Consider the following 19,565-nt stretch of genomic DNA (forward strand, 5'->3'; position numbering starts at 1 on the left):
TAAAAAGATTTAAAGTACGGTTTTCGTATTTAGGTATATAATTATAGGCTTTGCACCTTTTGTCCTTAACGTTTATTAATTATACGGATTATTTTTTACGTTTAGGGTTTGTTATAGATTTCATCATTTCTAACTTTCTAAGTGTAGTCACGAGTAAGTTGTGAGGGTAAATCTGTCTTTTTCGCTCGTCTAGTTTCTTGTTCATAGATGGGTGTCATCATACAATGATTGAATGAAAGAGAGGAATATGCAAGAAAATGGCCCCAATGAATTTGTTCAACCATTCTTACCTGAATTACACTTGATTGTTTTTATTAAGTAAAGGTTTAAGGTGCAGTATTCAACCTTTATATATTATGCATAATACCTCCAACAGATGTTTGAATCTAGTTAGGTTCTATCGTGTCTGCCTTTAACAAGCGCGTTATGGTTTAAAATAACAAATAAATAAAAGTAAAAAAAATGTGATTGGTTGAAAGGGGTTGGACCCTTGCTAAAAACTTCCTCTCAGACGTTAAGGGCTGCTGTTGAGCCTTTGGTGCCCCCTTTACTTTGTGCGGCATGGTATATCAATTATTAACGCACAACACGTAGTCTTAATGGAAGATTTGGGGGCCATGGACTAATCATGCACATGCTTTCACTTCTTGGTTCAATTACTTAAATTGGAAATCAGCATCATAATTTAGGGTTCACTACAAATTCACCTAATCAACCCCCTCTTTTATGTACAAGGTCGGTAAACAATCATGTCGGAAGGATCCGAACATTACTTTTAGTTCTTTAAAATCCTTGATAGCTCAATAGTCAAATCAGCTTATGGGTTGATCTTCAAATTTGGTACATTGAAACCATTTGTTCACAGATCTACTTCAAAACAAACTTGGCACAACCATTCACAACTTACATTTTTATGTTCTATCCCCAACAGAACCTAAAAAAAAAGGATCCGCGGCAATAATATTTTGCTCATCTCCAACAAAAGGGCCAAAAACAAATGTCAAAAGTACAAATACAAAGTTTCAATCGACAAAACATGCAACAATTTCTCATGTCCACAACCTTAAACATCTTGTTAATTCAGAAATAGTAAAAGCCTAGTAAGGTTTACAACAAAGGTTCTCTATAGAGAATTTGAAGAGCTGGATAGTATCTTGCTCCACATATTATTTCCGACTCAATGTTTAATTCTCATGGCAATCTGAATGCTTCACCTGCATAACGGACGTTTCCAAGTTCCTCTTCAATGCGAAGAAGCTGCACACAAACAAATAAAATAGATTAATCGACACTCGAGAGGTTAATTGGAACCAACTCTCTTTTGTTAAGCAAAATGAGATTATAACCCTAAATCCATGTTGTAATTAGATATTAAGAACAATACCTGGTTATACTTGGCCAATCGCTCACTTCGGCAAGGAGCGCCAGTCTTAATCTAAAAATTGAAAAATAATCCATAATTTAGAACAAAATCAATAATACTGAAAACATACAAATGATGATGTAGAAATAAAAGACGGAATTAAATGACACCTGTCCGCTAGCCAAACCAACTGAAAGATCTGCGATGAAGTTATCCTCGGTTTCACCACTACGGTGGCTAACCATCACACCCCATCCTGCAGCTTTTGAGTCAAGAGCTGCTTGGATAGATTCAGTTACTGCACCTATCTGGTTAACCTGAAATAAATCAAATAATTTTAAACAAACAAATATTGTTAAAGGCTGTCAAGATCAGAATTATAAATGCATAAAACATAACATTTGTGACGAAATATGTAATTCTTGTACTTACCTTTAACAGCAGAGCATTGCAAGCCTTTTTCTGAATACCTTCTGCAATTCTCTTTGGATTCGTGACCAACAAATCATCCCCAACAAGTTGGATATCAACTGAAGATTGTAGTGAAGTCCACGAGGACCAATCATCTTGGTCAAAGGGATCTTCAATTGATACAATCGGGAAATCTCTCACAAATTCTCTGTATAAATCACCAAGACTTGGAGCTGAGAGAACATGAGCTCCATCATTTGGTTGATTCTTGAAATTGAGATCGTATTTACCATCTTTTGTTAAAAACTCAGAAGCAGCAACATCCATTCCTATTTTAATCTGCAAAATTTCTTTTTTTATATATCAACAATAACTGGAATATTAAAAATGCTGCATGTCATTTACCTTGCCAGTGTAACCAGCCTTTTCAATTGCATCAATGAGCAACACAAGTCCTTCCCTGCTATCCTGCACATTTGGAGCAAAACCGCCTTCATCTCCAACATTGCATGCATCTTGCCCGTATTTTGCTTTAATGATTCCCTTCAGTATGTGATAAACTGTAATTATAAATCAGAAATCTAGCACAATTAGTAATGAATAGCTTTTGTCAGTCTATGACATTTTAGCATTTCTGTTTCTAGCCATAAAAGTTGTACATTTATTAATCAGATTCATGTATCGTAGACACGGATAAGAGTATATGATGACAAGAACAGAAGTCTTTTGTCATCAACTAAGGGGTTGACCCAAGTACACAAACCATCTTTCTAACTTCGTATTCACTATTTGACCCGTTAGAGATAAAAACATAATAAAAGTGATCCATTCATAAGTTAATATTTTAAAACTGCAGCTTCAACCAATGATGCATAGAGGTATGAACTGAAATGATAACTAATTTTGAAAGATTTGGGAAATATGCTAACCTTCGCTGCCCATACGCAGAGCCTCAGCAAATGAAGATGCGCCAACAGGCAGAATCATAAACTCTTGCATGGCAAGATTATTGCCAGCATGGCTACCTCCATTGATCACATTGAATGCTGGAACTGGCATAACAAGCTCTTTTGTTCCCGATATCTCTTGAATATGCTTGTACAATGGTATGCTTTTTGCTCCTGCACCAGCTCTGCACACACTCAGGGACACTCCAAGTATTGCATTAGCTCCAAGTTTTGACTTGTTTGGAGTTCCATCAATCTCTAGCATGATGCCATCAAATTCAGCTTGATTCCTTAATGTACAAGAAAATAATCAAATCAACATTTTATTACAAGCTATTAATTTCTCTGATCCTAACCTAAGGAAGCATAATAAGGGCACTATCAAATTAGTATTCTATTACAAGCTTTTATAGTCATTTCATTGCTTGATAGTTTCTCTATCCCTAAGACCACATAATATTAATTTCTCTGATCCTAACCTAAGGAAGCATAATAAGGGCACTATCAAATTAGTATTCTATTACAAGCTTTTATAGTCATTTCATTGCTTGATAGTTTCTCTATCCCTAAGACCACATAATCAGAGGGCTCTCACCAACTTTCATTTCAATACTGTGTAATGGTTCAACTATTTGCTAATCATGAAATTTAATTTATTCAAATATATTGTTTTCATTAACATTAAAAAACGACAACATATACATATATTTAAAAAATACAAGAAATAAAAGCATTTATATAAGTTTTAAAAAATTTACAATTAACTAAAGTTAATTATGGCACAATCAAACTAGCATCATCAACATTCTATTACAAGCTATTAGTCATATGCTTTATAGTTTCACTAATCCTAACATAAAATAAGCATTCTTAACACTCTATTACAAGCTATTAGTCAGTTGCTTGATAGTTTCACTAATCCTAACCTAAAATAAGCGTAATTAGGGCACAATTAAATATTGGTTTAAGTTTAAAAAAGCGTGCCCAAGGTGCACTGAGGTGCAAATCCCATCACTTTGGACCACCTAAGGCGCATGCTGTCCAAAAAACGCACCTGGGGTACTCGAGGCGCACTGAAAAAAGCCTGCGGCGCAGATGAGGTGCGTGGTTTTGTACACAAAGTGTTTTTATGCATCAGAATTGTTGTACAACTAGCTTTTTAGGTTGTACATGTATGCTACTTATATATTAAATCATAAATAAAGCTTCTTTATAGCTAATTTTGGGTAGGTGTTGCTAAAAACTAGGGGTGGCAATCTTGACCCAAACCCTTTCAAATGAGTCAATTTGAGTTTTTTTAAAAGTTAAATGAGTTGGTTTGGGTAAAAGGTTTTAAATAAATGGGTCAAAATGAGTCATTTGAAATTTCATCCTTTTATTTTCGGGTCAAAATGGGTTGACAAGTTCAAAGAAATGGGTCGATGTGGGTTAGTGTCCTAAGGAAATGTGACAGGTTTCGGATCGAAACGGGTTTTCGTACAAGACAGGTTTCGGCACGAAACGAGTTTCAGATCGGAACGGGTTCGGTTCAGGTTTCAAGTCAACACGAGTTTTCACCCGTGACGTGTTGGGTTTTGGTTTCTTTTGTTTCTTTCTGGTCGATTCCGGACTCGTTTTTGTTCGTGTTTTCAGTTTTGTTTTTGTTCGGTTTGAATTCTTTTAGTTTTGTTTTGATTGATTTTTTCGATTTCGATTGATGTCGTCCGGTTTTGGCTTTTTGTTTCTTTTGTCATTTTCGTCGATTCTTTCGGTTTCGGTTCGATTCTAGATAGTTTTTTTTTTTTTTTTTTTTTTTTTTTTTTTTATGAAACGGGGACAACGTATGAAACATTTTAGTGTTTTTACTTTTTTGTTTATGATTTATATTTTGAGTTATAATTTTTTTATTATTATTTTTGAATATTTTTTTGAGGGTTTTTGATCTTAATAAAAAACCCCTCAAAAAAATTCAAAAAAAATAATTAAAAAAATTATAATTTAAAATATAAGTAAAAAACGAAAAATCTAAATAAACTAAAATGTTTCCGCCGTTATTCTCGTTCACAAAACAAAACAAAACAAAAAAAAAAAAAAAAACTCAAAACCCGGTTTGACCCTAACCTATTTTGACCCAAACCAAAACAACCCTTTTTTTAATTGACTCGTTTTGACCCAAACTCATTTTGACTCATACTCGTTTTGACCCATGACTCATTTCAACCCATGACTCGTTCGACCCAACCCAACCCATTTGCCACCTCTACTAAAAACCTGTGAAATGTATGAAAAAACAAAATTGTAAAAAACTTCCCGACGCATGAAAATCGGACCGCTTTTGCGTTTCAGTTTTAGACCTTGTCACTTTTGTGCGCTTCTTGCTTTTGAAACCAAACATCAAACTAACATCATTAAAATTCTATCACAAGTTATTAGTCATTTGATTGATAGCTTCTCTAATCCTAACCTAAAGGAAACATCATTAGAGCACAATCAATTTGACACCATCAACATTCTATTACAAGCAATTATAATCATTTCATTGCTTAATAGTTTCACTAATACTAAAACCTAAAATAATCATACTTAACATCTAAATTAGGAACCAAAAGCCTCACCTAACATCCACACCGACGAGCTTGGGTCCCAAAACCTCATTAATATTCTTGACGGCATTCAGAACACCTTTCCCGCCATAAACACTCTTATCACCGTCTCTAAGCTCCAACGCCTCGTAGATTCCGGTAGAGGCGCCACTAGGCACCGCATATCTGTACAGATCATCAGTAACGAGATCAACCTCCACCGTCGGATTGCCTCTGCTGTCGATGATCTGCCTGGCCTTCACGGACTTCACCATGGATGACTTGGTTGACGCCACGGACGGTGACTGGGCGACGGACACGGAGTTACGTACGGTGAACGGCGTCCGTGAGTTACGGACGGAGGTCCGTCACTGAAGGTTTGGAGAGTGAGGTGGTGGGAGTTAATAAGGCCATTGCAAGTAGGATTAAATGAAGAGAGTGTGTAGTGGAGAATAATAATAATAATAATAATAATAATAATAATAATAATAATAATAATAATAATAATAATATGAATGTAGGAATGGTTGGAAAGTCCGCCGTGGGTGACGGCGATTATTATTATAACAGGTTTTTGGTGGTAGGTGGAGGCGACGATGTTAGGTTCTGAAAAGCCAAAGGCCAGCCAGCTGAGTGACGTGTAATATTATTATAATACATTGCCTTACACGTGGAAAATGGTTACTTGTCTTTGTATTTTGTGTATCCAGTTGGAAAAAATTGCAAGAAAATATATAATTTGGGTGTTTGGGATTTCTTATTTTATCTTCTTATAATTTTTCATTAAGTTAATAATTTATAGGTGGATTGGCCCGACTCCGTTATACATTCGTTTTCCTAAGTTGTTTTCGATTGAAAAATCTAAGGATTGCGTTGTGGCTGACCGGTTGTTTATGATGGACGGTTGGGTGTGTGGCCAGTGGGACTGGACGCGTAATCCAACAGGGAGTGAAGAGGTGGGGGAGCTGCGTAATTTACTTCAATTATGTTTAGAAGTCCAAATTACAACAGAGGATGATAGAGTTGATTGGAAGGGTGATGACCTGAATGTTTTCACAGTCAAGGGTATCAAGGAACATATGTCGGTGAACACTTATGAGGCTCCGGAGTTCGTGTTGGGTTGGTCTCGTTTGGTGCCTAAAAAGGTTACTTTCGTGGCTTGGCGTGCGGCACTTACTAGGCTGCCAACATTTGATGCGTTGGAAAAAAGAAATATTCCTGTTGTGTCGAATATATGTCCGTTTTGTGGTGAAATAGAGGAATCAGTGGAACACATTTTTATCTTGTGTGGTGTAGCACAATCCGTATGGTGTGTGCTTGCTCAATGGTGTAAGGTTCCCAATCTCTTTCTATTTTGTTTTCTGGATATATTGAATGCCTATAAATTCTTGAGGCTCTCTAAAGCGAAGGCCGAAGTGTTTCAAGGGGTTTGCCTTATAGCGACGTGGTGCTTGTGGAAAAAAAGAAATGACATTGTGCACAACGGGACGCCAGTTAGTATCTCGAGCCTGGTTGAGGAGGTAAAAGTGTTAGGCTACCTTTGGATAAAGAATAGAGGAAAGAAGAAGGGTCTAATTTGGAAAGTTTGGAGTCGCTTTAACGTGTAATTTTGTTTTTACTTGTCTTGTTGGCGGTGTTCCTTTGGTGTTGGTGGTGTATTTTTTTTCTAGCTTCTTGCTAGTCTTTATATAAATCTTTTGTTGATCGTTCAAAAAAAATAATTTATAACATTGTAATTTATAAAAATTTTTCTTTCATAATATAAGCAATCTCAAACACCTTATTCTTTTTTAAAAAGTTAATAAGTTATAAGTTGGTGAAAAATAAGCAATCCCAAACACCACCTTACTAGCTTTTATCTCATATATAACGCGGGTTATTTAAAAAATCAGATATTAATTTTTATTATATTTTTAATTTATAGGATTTTCATATCAAATCTTTGGTAAGATTAATTTTTTAATAACTCGTTTAAAGGCTATGTGGGTTTGGTGAGACCAATAAATGTGAATTCGGGTCAAATGCTTGAAAAGTAGATAATTACAAATATAACAAACTAGTGGTTTAAGAGTTGGCGATGAGCAACCAAAGAGCTTTTGCAACAACCGTTATAAGATGTGATTATTATTAAGTATAGTAAAATCAACTACTTAAAACCATTTTTTGTTAGGTTCTTATAGTTAATTTGAACTAGACGGTGCCCGCGCAATGCAGCCGGTGTTTGAGCCTGTTAATCGCGTAACAAATATAAGTGTTTATGGTTCGGTTAATACCTTGAAATCGTTTAAACCGGTCATTGTTTTGACTTCTTTTTTCTTTTTCTTTTTTTACTTTCGGTTTGTTGGTCAGTTTCAAAACGTAGTGAACGGTTGGTTCGCGGTTTATACTGGCAACCAGCCATATGAAACCAGACCAGACTGTAAATGTTGAATGCATTTTAATGTTTTTTATAATTAATTATTAGATATGTTTTGTAATATATATTAGATATAGTTAAAATTTAATTGAACATAATCTTTTTATTACAAATAACTTGGCTATACAACTTCAAATTAACCTAATTGTAGTATGATTCATTTTGTGATCTTTGTTGTTATTATTTCACGTCCTAGATCTTCCATTAATATTTACTATTTATGTGGCTAAAATTATCATTTTTTATTCATGATCCTTTCAACTATCATATTATGTTGGTGTTTAGTTATTGATGTTATATTTAAATTAATAATTATTTTAAACTAAATTTATTATTAAAGTTTAAACTGTGAAACCAAACTGAAACCATGCCGTTAGTAACGATTCGGTTTCAACTTTCAATGGTTGAGTTTGGTTTTGGACGACAAAAAAATCACGGTTGAACTCACAAGTTTAACTTAAAGACTATCAAAACCGACACTGAACACCCTTACGTAACATATTAATTTATTTAAAATGAAAAAAATTATAACAATATCATATCCAAATTAAAGATAATAAAATGCTCGTTTTTATGGTATAATTTTTTTATAAAAATATTAACGTTTGAAAAGGCTATAGTCGTTTAAAAATCATGGGTGAGAAGTTAGTTTACAAGTTAAATTAAAAACATAATATGGTTAAAGATGAGGGACCAAACTTGTAAGTTGAATGGATTATGTTTAAAAGACAAGTTTACCCTTACCAACACATGTAAATCATGTTTTAAGTGTTGTAAATTACTTAAAAATGGATTTCTTAATTTGCTCTTATTTAATGTATTGTATATAGTATAGATATAGATATATATATATATATATATAGATATACACATATATTAATTTTATTTCAAGATTGGTAATTACTCCGTATTTAAAAGAAAATAAGAGTAAAAGTGATTCTTTTTAAAAAATATTTAGATTCATAGTTCTCTTAACCGTCGATATATTAAAACATTCCTGACTATTTAGTAAATAAAACAATCAAATAAATACAAAAAAATTGTATTAAGTTTTATGAAATGAAATTAGTTTAGTTTTTCTTTTCTCAAGTACGTTTAAAATTTAATAATTAGGTAAATTTAGTTTAACTATATCGAATTTTTAAGAGAGGAGTATGAAGTTTAAACAAGTCAAAACATTTTTTAATTGTTGAATAGCTATTGATTAAAAGATAGAATATTAAACGGGGCTTAGATTTGAGTTCACTTAAGAAACAAATTAGGGTATCAAGCCTGTCTAAATTTTTTTTTGCAGCTTATTTCTTTTCCACCTTTCGTTCAAGCCTCCCTAAATATCCACAAGCCTAAATGACCACTAAACCAAGTTAGTGGTTGTTCAAGCCTCTCTAAATATCCACAAGCCTAAATGACCTTGTAATTTATATAAATTGAATGTATTATACCTAATATGATTGTACACAACTTCAATAACAGTAACAAACATATATTCACACACAAATGTAAAGACATATGCATGTATGTATACACACAGAGCCTAGCTCGAGCTTGAAAATCATTCACAAGCCGAGCACGGACTTTAGAGATAATCGTTAAAACAAGTCAAACTCAAGCTCTTTTACGTTAAACTCAAGGTTGAGCTTAGGCGGCTCGGGCTTAGCTAGACTTGTTTACACTTCTAACCCCAAAGCACGGGTATTTATAATCTAGCCTATCACGTTTAGACTACAACTAGGATTGCTAAATAATAGGACATAATAATTATACTAACAATTAAATCTAAGCACATTTAATTGTCTATAATTATCCACTCTTTAAATCTTGTTACTTAACATTGCACGCCAAGTAACGATCTTAAACCGAAATTCCCAACAATCACCCCCGGAATTTCGAACTCGAAACCGACAAGTCTTCAACTCCAAGTAATTCTTGCATCTCCTTGAATTTGATTCTCCCAAGAGCCTTTGTCAAGATATCGGCACATTGCTTAACACCGCTAACATACTCGACACTTACTTCTCCACGATCAACACATTCCCGAATGAAGTGAAACCCAAATTTAATGTGTTTGGTCCTTCCATGGAAAACCGAATTCTTCACGAGTGTTATCGCTGATGTATTATCGATACGCAACACCACTGCTTGAATTTCCTTGTCGAATAACTCACTTATCAAGTCTCTTAGCCAAACCGCATGACACGCGGCTGCGCTTGCCACCATGTACTTTGCTTCACACGATGAGAGTGCAACTGTACATTGTTTCTGAGAACACCAAGTAATTAGTGAAGACCCAAGATACAATACGTGCCCCGTTGTGGTTCTGCCATCGTCTTGGACAATGTTATGCCTACTATCACTATAACCAACTAACACGTTTTTCCCACGAGTGTAAGAAATACCAAAACCAAGAGTACTTTGAATATAACGAATAATTTGCTTTATAAGAGTTGCATGATATTGCTTCGGGCTTCGCATGTACCGACTTACGACTCCAACCGAATACGCCAAGTCGGGACGAGTTTGTAAAAGGTACCGGAGACACCCGACAATCTTTCGATATCTTGTAGCATCAAAATCTTCTTCATCTTCAAATTTAGAAACTTTTATACTCGGATCCAATGGAATTTGAGCAAAATTTGCAAACCTCCATTCCCGCTTCACTTTTTTCCTTCAACAAAAAAGTCCACATGAAATGTGAAAAATCATCAATCAAGATGAACATGTACCTATTTCCGGCTATGGTACTAGGAGTAATGGGTCTGCATAAATCTCCATGGATTAATTCCAAGGCTCGGGTTGCTCTAAAAGTTACCGACTTCGGAAACGGTTTCCTTGTTTGCTTCCCGACTAAGCACGAGTCACAAATTTGATTTTCTTGATCAACTTTAGGCATTCCAACGACCACATTATTTTTCACCATTTGTTTCATAGACTCGAAATTTAGGTGTCCTAGTCTCGTGTGCCAAAGCCAGTTTTTGTTATCAATCCGGGCTTGTAAACACACGGGTTTCCCCGTCTTTAATTTAATCGTATAAAGGCAATTCTTGGATCGAGTAACGCACATCAACAATTTACCTTGATCATCATACATCAGCAAGTAATCGTCTTTCATACGTATATCACAACCATTTTCTGTTGCTTGCCCAAGACTAATAATATTACTTTGTAAACTAGGAACATAATAAATGTCGGTCAATAATTGTTGCTCCCCTGTTTTACAGGTTAGCAATATCGACCCTTTCCCGCAAATATCAACATAAGACCCATCTCTAAATTTAACTTTGCCACCAACACGCTTATTTAATTCAGAGAAAAAAGATAAATTACCCGTCATATGGTTGCTTGCTCCGTTATCCAAATACCACAAGTCTTGTTCGTTCGAACCACCCTTGTAATCTTTTGGTATAACCTTATGTTCATTCAAGTACACTTTTTCTTGAACACACTACACCATATAGAGGGACATGTCCTTTTCTTTTGCGTCAGCCAAATTTGCTTGTCTGTCTTTCCTTCGTTCCGGACACCTCGAAACAAAGTGACCAAATTCATTACAACGAAAGCATTGAACTTCCGAGTAATCCTTTTTACCCTTTCGTTTATCCCCTTCGTTGGACCCTCCTTGTGAACCATGATTCTGATTTCCACGTCCATTACCACGTCCTCGGTTCAAAGCTTTCCCGCGCCCCCTACTCGATTCAGTTGAAAACTGCTTCGAACTAGAAGAGGATTCAGAATTATTAAACAAAAGTTTACCTTCTTCGGAACGCAACACGTGTCCTTTGATACGCTCCTCATAAGCCTTCAACCTCCCGACAACATCCTCAAAACCGATTGTTTTAAGGTCTAACACTTGCTCGAGGGATGCTACAACTTGGATAAACCGGGTCGGCAGGCTCGTGAAGAATTTCTGAACTAGATTCCTTTCTTCATACGGTTGACCAAGTGTGGCTGCTTTAGAAGAGATCGCGGTCATTCTCGAGGCATACTCGTCAATGGTTTTGGTTTCTTTCATCATCATACCGTCAAATTCACGTATTAACGTATGAAGTCTAGCATCCTTCACACGTTCCGCGCCCATATTTCTTGACCTTATGGCATCCCACGTCTCTTTTGCCAATTTAAAATTACCAACTTGAAGTATCTGTTCCTCGGGAATCGACTGAAACAGAAGCGCATTCGCGATGTTATATTTCTTCGCGTCATTAGAGCTCGGGTTAATTACATCCCAAAATCCATGAATCCCAAAAATAGCTCCATATGCATATTCCAAATCATGTAGTTCGTCTTCATCAAACGCGGACACTGAAACGACCCGGAGATCGTCTCTTTTCTTGTTTGGTTCGCGTCACCCATCTTGATTCTCCGGCTATAGGTTACCAAAAAATCCCATGACCTTGATTCAATTGTTCCAACACATGATTTGATTTATGTGCACAACCAAACCACCTTGAAATATTCAATTGATTAAATCTTTACCACAATACCCTTTCACCAAAACAATCAAATTGACATTCTGTCAATCTTTTTGTTTGCACAGTGGAACCAAAAAAATTGATATAGATAAAGTGGAAAAGTAATGGCACCAACCACTTGACTCACGTGAATGGTTAATGGCACCACCTTAGTAACTATGCCTCTTTACAAAAGAAATTCTAATCACCACTACAGACAAGTTCTAATGACCACCACACGTCGCCGATCAAATAAAGATACTCACGCCGGTCGTCAATTTCCGCTGCTCACTAGTCGGAATTCCCTCACGTCACGGGTTACTCCGGCTAATGACTGCAGATGCCGAAGAGACCGTAAATCGCCGTTGTTCACCGATAGGAACTTCCTCACACCGCAGGTACAATTCCGATTGCAGGTTTTTAACACAAGTCCCTTTCGAACGCTCTTATACCAATTAATGGAATTGGTACCAGGTATTGAACAAGAACTCGCACACGAACACGAATATTATTATTGAGAAACTTCACAAAACTCAATTACCCAACTACCATCTCTAACCCCAAAGTGCGGGTATTTATAATCTAACTTATCACGTTTAGACTACAACTAGGATTGCTAAATAATAGGACATAATAGTTATACTAACAATTAAATCTAAGCACATTAAATTGTCTATAATTATCCACTCCTTAAATCTTGTTACTTAACCTTGCACGCCAAGTAACGGTCTTGAACCGAAATTCCCAACATTAGTTATTAGTAAGTTGAGTATTAGTTGGTTTCATAACCAAATTAAATTTACTTCTGCAGTAATTCGATTGGCCTTTTTTGAAAAAAATCAAAAAAACATTATGAAAAACTAGAGAAACAAAAGGTGAAACTGGTTAAAGAAAGTTGAAATATCGTTAACTGAGTTTTAATTCACAAATGACTAATCTTTTTCTGGTTTTATAGGCAGTCAACCCAAAAATCAATAGATTGATGTGAAAACTTATTAGGGTTTAATGGCTTTTTTTTTTGTAAACTCACCCAATAAAAGATGTTCTTGCTATGCTCTTTGACTTGTCATTGAGGAAGTAAATGCAAGCAAGCAGTGGAAGTTTAGTGAATGGTTAGCACCAGAAGCGCATCGTCAACCCTGTGTTAGCACCAGAAACGCATCACCCTATGTTATGTCAACAATTCGCTGGCCATGGGATCCGGGAAGTCGTTGCCGGCGATGTGAACATGGGTGTAAGGTATGGCAGCCCGACGTTGATGTCGTGAACAAGAACTTGTATAACATATTGTCTGCGATGAAATGGGTTGGAGAACACATCGTGGACGACCTATTCCGGCCACGTGTCGGTATTCGGTTTGTTTAGTAACACGTCATCGGTATTCGTTATCATGCTGTCGGAGACGAGATACCAAAATGACTAAGTTGAAAACTTGAATTAGAGGGGATAAATTTGGAATCACACTTTATAAATGAGTCATTAGGAATTTTCCCAAAAAAATATTATATTTAAAAAAAAAGAAAAAGAGAACAATTTTACTTGAACTATACACATTACATAGTTATTTTTGTAGGTCCCAAAACGACCACTCGAACCGATTTTGCACTTGATACGTAATTCGATACGGGTGCGGTAAATCAAACGACCGAATATAAATATAAAGATAAGATATATGAACGATCTCGTTGTCGGTTAAAATATTTATAACATAAATGAAGAACCGACCCACCCTAGGTGAGCTCCCCTTGGGTGGATGATTTACACCATACAAACACACACATAAATAAAAAAACTAAAGTCCTATTTATAGCTAAACAACATTTTAGAAGTTTTCCCATTGAAGTTAAACACGTGCCGAAGCTCTCGTCTCGTGTCCGGTTTCCTCTTCGGCTTTAATTATTCACTTGACCATAAAATATATAACGAGTTTTGTAATTTGATATCGTAAGTCACAAATACTGGCCTTACAATCACCCATTGGCTTGTGATATCAAAACATCGTCGAACCATGTCTCGTATCTTCATAAATCAACCTGATAAAGCCGAAGTCTCTTTAATAACCCCCTAAAGGTATGATTCACCAGGGACAACGATCAAATGAACAAAGCTTGTTATTTCTTCTTTAAGTCCAAATTCGTATCCAATTTGTTCAAAGTTCCTAAACTTCTTGAATGCCTCGAATATAACATAGAAATAACATGCTTTGAACATGGTCCAACAATGATGAAAACTCGAACACATTTGACTTTCTTCAGTTTGGTCAACTCGAAAAACAATTATTTCTTGGCTTGAACCGGCTCCATAAAATATCTTGCAAACACTTAGTTGGGTTTTTTAATAGACTAATTTTTTTAAAAGGCCAAATATATTAAAAATAAAAAAGGAAACTTCTTTCTAGAAGCAAGAAGCCCAACATACAAAAGAAAAGACGAGATACAACCCGAAAATGTAAGAAAACAAAAATAGAAAAATACAAAGGAAAGTTTTCAAAGTTAAAACGGCACCACTTGTCCCACTCTAAATTAGCCCATTTGCTTTGATTTTTTACCCAAAGAAAGGACACCATCTTAATGTCACATACCGTCTTCTGAACCAAGCACTCTTTATTTTTGTAAATCTTCGCGTTCCTTGCCTTCCAAATTAACCAAAAAGTGATAGTATAGCCCGAATTAGTAGATCCAACTCCTTAGATACCTTTTGTTTCTTTGGAAATTCGAAAATTTCTATTACCGAACCAAAATTACCCGAAGGTGGTAATTTTACCCAATCGAAAATACCGGTTATGATTTTACTAGCGTAGCAGCAGTTAACCATCAGATGCTCGGACGATTCTGGATGAGAGCCTCATAGTCCACAGTTTACATCCTCCAATGTGGTGCCTCGAATAAGCAATGCCATCCTCGTTGGTATTCTATCCAAAAGGACTCGCCAGATGAAACAGTTCACTTTAATAGGAATCCATTTATGCCAATTTCCCAGCTAAGACCTCTGATCAAGAAATCACTCTCCTTTTTATCACAATCTTTCCAAAACCAAATGCCTTTTTCATCTGTTAATTGAACATTTGAGAATAATTCTCCAACACTTCTAAGCTCTTGTTTCTCCAATGATGAACTTGGCCTCCTTTTCCCAACACCAAAATAGCTCTCGTTTATACCGTCTTGCCATTGTAGCCTATCTTTTACAAGCACATCTTTTTTATTTTCTAAGGTAAACAATAAAGGATATGTATCACGCAGTGGGTTTTCTCCAACCCACATGTCCAACCAGAACATAGTTAGGTCACCTTTGCCCACTCAAACTGATAATCGATCTTTGAAGTTCAAGTTTAAGTTTGGTTCCAATTGTGGTAACCTGACAATACCTTTCCAAGTTCCTCAAAGAGATGATTTCGCAGGCACCCAACCCCATTTTCGCGGCCCATTATGCAGGGCTGAGATCATCTTAACCCAAAGGGAAGATCAGTTTGTTTTAAAAAGAGACCACCATTTAGCTAACCGGGCCGTGTTCGCGGCATGTAGGCTGCCCACACCCAAACCACCCCGATCTTTATCCCGAATAATTTTTTCCCAAGCAATCCAACTAATTTTATCTTTCTCATCGCTTCCTCCCCATAAGAATCGTCTTCGTTTACTTTCTAACAACCTTAGTACATTTGATGGTGCCTTGAATAATGAGAATTAGTATGTTCCTAAGCATCCTAGCACTGATTTGACTAGGGTGAGCCTGCTACCAAAAGATAATGATTTCGCCTCCCATTTGGAGAGTTTTGAGTCAAACTTATCCAACATAGGCTGCCAATTTCTTTTATGGTTCATGCTTGCTCCAATAGGTAAACCAAGATACATAAATGGCAATTTACCACCTTTACAGTTTAACAATCTGGCTTTCCTATGCAGCTCCTCATCATCTATTTTTATAGCGTATAAGGTACTTTTTTGAAGGTTTACCTTAAGTCCGGAGACTAGGTAGAAGCATCTAAGAATACGTTTCTGGTTGTTGAAGTTTGATTCCCTCCAATCACCCATAAACACAGCGTCATCTGCATAAAAAAGGTGGGATAATAATGGTCCATTCTTAGGGGTTTCAATCCCAAGAAAGACCTTCCGAACAAGCTGATTTCATTGCCACATTCAATGCTTCCATGGCAATCAAGAATAAAAAAGGGGATAGCGAGTACCCCTGGCGAACACCTTTTTGTATATCGAATTCAGTTGTTGGCGCACCATTAACTAGAATTGAAGATCTGCGGTGCATAACGTACCTTTTATCCAGAACCTCCATTTGGTTGGGAACCTCATCTGAGGCATAACCGAGTCAAGAAAACGCTAGTTCACCGAGTCGAATGCCTTATCTATATCAATCTTAAAAACCAATGCTTGTTTATTTGATTTCTTGAGCCATGATAGGAGATCATTCAAGATTAACCCTAAACCCTAAACCCCCTCGGTGATGTTTCTACCTACTATATAGGCTGATATGGGCTGTTTAATAGACTAATGTGTCAAATAGAATCATCTTGGATTGAACAAGCCCATATCAAAGCCTTATAATACCCACTCAACATATGGCAGCCCAAAAATAGCTCAATCTTCAATTTAATCAAGGCCCACACTCAAGCCCATCTCACTTAATGATATTAGGGCACAAAAGAAGATATTTTGTATGATTTATAGTAGCAGCAGCCATCATCTAATCCATCCGCCACTCGCCGGACCCCACTTCGCCGAAAAAAGGAAAACCGGCCCTCGGCTGCCGGAAAGTTGCTATTTCGGCCACCATCCGTCACCGACTTCAGCCATCATCCACATCACGACGACCCTATATCCCGCCAACGCTAGCCTCAAATAGCCAACAGTCGCCACCCATTGTGGCCCCGCCGGAAAAACGGGATTTGGTGACGGCCGCCAGAAAACCGGAGTCCGCCGATGCCGCCACTCCAACCACCTTTCAACACAAACACCGCCGTTATCAGCCACCAATAACCACTTTGTGACCGCCGCCGTCTTTACCAACCACGTCTACCCTTCTTTCTGTCTTTCTTTGTCGTCGTTCCCCTGAAAAACGTTACCGGACAACCACCATCTACCACGGCCAACCTCACCTTTTCTTTATTTCTTTGTTTTTGGCTGGAACAACGTTGGCCAGAAAAATGCAGACACCACCACCACTACTGCCAGAAAACCGTTCCCGAAACGCCCTGATCGGGCACTTGTAAATCCCGAACATCCGGATCTACAAGGAGAACGCTTCAAACACACTTATTTCCCACTTTATTTCCAACTTTGTTTCTAGATCTGGAAACTTTATTTTCAAACTTCAACTGGTCTTAATGTCTCGGTTCGGATAATAGCGGAAATAAAACCCAAATATCAAGAGCAAAGCTGAATCATAAGATTCAATCTGCTCTGATACCAATTGTAGGTCCCAAAATGACCATCCGAACGGATTTTTCACTTGATGAATGTGTCGAGAAGGGTGCGGTAAATCAAACAACCGAACATAAATAAAACATAAAGATAAATGAACGATCTCGTTGCCGGTTAAAAGATTTATAACATAAACAAATAACCGACCCACCCAAGGTGAGCTCCCCTTGGGTGGATGATTTACACCTTACAAAACACACACATAAACAGAAAACTAAAGTCATATTAATAGCTAAACAACATTCTAGAAGTTTTCTTGTTGAAGGTAAACGCGTGCCGAAGCTCTCGTCTCGTGTACAGTTTCCTCGTTGGCTTTAATTATTCACTTGACCATAAAATATATAACGCGTTTCGTAATTTGATATCGCAAGTCATAAATATTGGCCTTAAAATTTTAATTCAAATACAATATTCAACATTCAAGACATTGAAATAGTACAGAAAAATAAATAAATAAACCTTTTCTGTAACAAAAAAAGTAAATACTTGAAGTTGAAATTAGGAATGATATATATACCGTTTCTATTTTAAAACAATAAAATTAAAATAATGATACATCTTGAATGTTTGTTCTATAAAGTGCATAAGAATAACATATTATTATATATAATAATTAGAAAGTCTGGTGCCGCTAAGTGTCGATTGGATCACTTGGCGGCATCGTATTGGCCATTGCAATTTTGTTTTTTAGTTTAGGTATGTAACTAATACAACAGACCAAATTCATGTAGACTCACAACGTTAACGTTCGAGACCGACAACGTTTGGGTTTTAATAACGTCCAAGTTTATCGACCGACACCACCCTATTGGTCCACAATTTTTTTATTTTTACCGTCTTTTTAGTTTCATTACCATAATGAAAGTCACCTAAACCGGCCGAATTCATGTCGAGCTACCGCCCAAGGCCCTGGACCAACAACGCTTGGGTTTTACCATCGCCCGGGTTTACTGACCAAATAAAATCGAATATAATTTTTTTTATATGTTAATTTAACAAATTTATTTTTCCGGTTTTGACTATTAGGTTTTACCAACGGTGTCTATACCTTAACGAGCGTAACCGATAATATCTGAATTTACGTCAACTTTCCGTCATTAAACTCGGGTTTTACAACACCCGAGTTTCATCGCTGGGTTTTACCAGCTGTCCCGGCGCAACACGCTGGGTAAACACTCGTGTTCATATAAATGAAATGGTTTTATACATGCCGTTTCTATTTCTAGAAGAGTCATAAAAAATGCACACTGCGGAAAATCCATTTGTCTTCTTAACAGTAACAACAAATCATATTGAATCGAAAATACAATAATACATATTCATCCATGAGCACCATCTCAATCAAGAAGTTATATTTTGCGTGTTTGTTATCCTTGATAGTCCAAACTCTCAAACTCTCACTTTACCGGTGCATGGAGAGGTTTTAAGAACATCAATTTTATCAAGCATTGTAACTTTGAACCTCCATCAGATTTATAACTACATTTGAATGCGAAATTTATAAATAATAGATGAAGAACTTACATTGATTGTAGACAGAAGCTTCAAAGGCAGACGGTGGATAATATGTGGAAAATACACTTGGAATGGATGTTATATAGTAAATCTGCATATGTTTATTTTTGTAAAATCTCTTGGGTTTAGAAACCACTTTTAATTTGATATTCATTAGAAGAATCAATTTAATTATATGATAATAATTGGAATGGATGTTTTCTACAATAAACCGAAGCTTAATTTTTGGCTCTCTAAGACTGAAGGGTGTGGGAGCTTTAGTGGGGGCTCCAGCAGAGCCAAGAACCAATAATATTATGACGTGTGACAGAGAGAGAAACTGGATAAGGGGGGTATTGGAGCCCCTGGCCCCTGGTGTGGAGGGGCTCCAGCAGGGCTCCAGCGAAATTTTTTTTTAATTTTTTTATAAATATATTCAAACAACGTATTACTAAAAAAACTCATAAATTATTAAAAAAACACACGTTAATAAAAA

At 36.4% G+C, this 19,565-nt stretch overlaps 3 protein-coding genes across 3 annotated transcripts; 1 reads left to right on the top strand and 2 right to left on the bottom strand.

Moving 5' to 3' along the window:
• Nucleotides 1-1,059: 1,059 nt before the first annotated feature.
• On the bottom strand, nucleotides 1,060-5,573 carry LOC143557047 (enolase 1, chloroplastic). The gene is made up of 7 exons (XM_077046216.1): nucleotides 5,316-5,573; nucleotides 2,704-3,011; nucleotides 2,180-2,334; nucleotides 1,796-2,113; nucleotides 1,534-1,680; nucleotides 1,385-1,435; nucleotides 1,060-1,257 (listed from the first exon to the last, which is right to left on the bottom strand). The coding sequence occupies exons 1-7, from the start codon at nucleotides 5,555-5,557 to the stop codon at nucleotides 1,192-1,194; spliced, it is 1,287 nt and encodes a 428-aa protein (XP_076902331.1). The 5' UTR covers nucleotides 5,558-5,573; the 3' UTR covers nucleotides 1,060-1,191.
• LOC143557043 (uncharacterized) lies at nucleotides 5,556-6,889 on the top strand. The gene is made up of 3 exons (XM_077046213.1): nucleotides 5,556-5,645; nucleotides 5,867-5,922; nucleotides 6,085-6,889. Exons 1-3 carry the CDS (start codon nucleotides 5,556-5,558, stop codon nucleotides 6,887-6,889), a joined length of 951 nt encoding a protein of 316 aa, XP_076902328.1.
• A 4,251-nt stretch (nucleotides 6,890-11,140) lies between these two features.
• LOC143557044 (uncharacterized) lies at nucleotides 11,141-11,773 on the bottom strand. Its single transcript, XM_077046214.1, has one exon. The coding sequence runs from the start codon at nucleotides 11,771-11,773 to the stop codon at nucleotides 11,141-11,143; it is 633 nt and encodes a 210-aa protein (XP_076902329.1).
• Between the last annotated feature and the right edge of the window lie 7,792 nt (nucleotides 11,774-19,565).

This window comes from Bidens hawaiensis, unplaced genomic scaffold, assembly GCF_021521415.1.
Source record: "Bidens hawaiensis isolate Kalapana, Puna unplaced genomic scaffold, B.hawaiensis_p1.1 tig00018781_1, whole genome shotgun sequence".
NCBI classification, from domain to species: Eukaryota; Viridiplantae; Streptophyta; class Magnoliopsida; order Asterales; family Asteraceae; genus Bidens; species Bidens hawaiensis.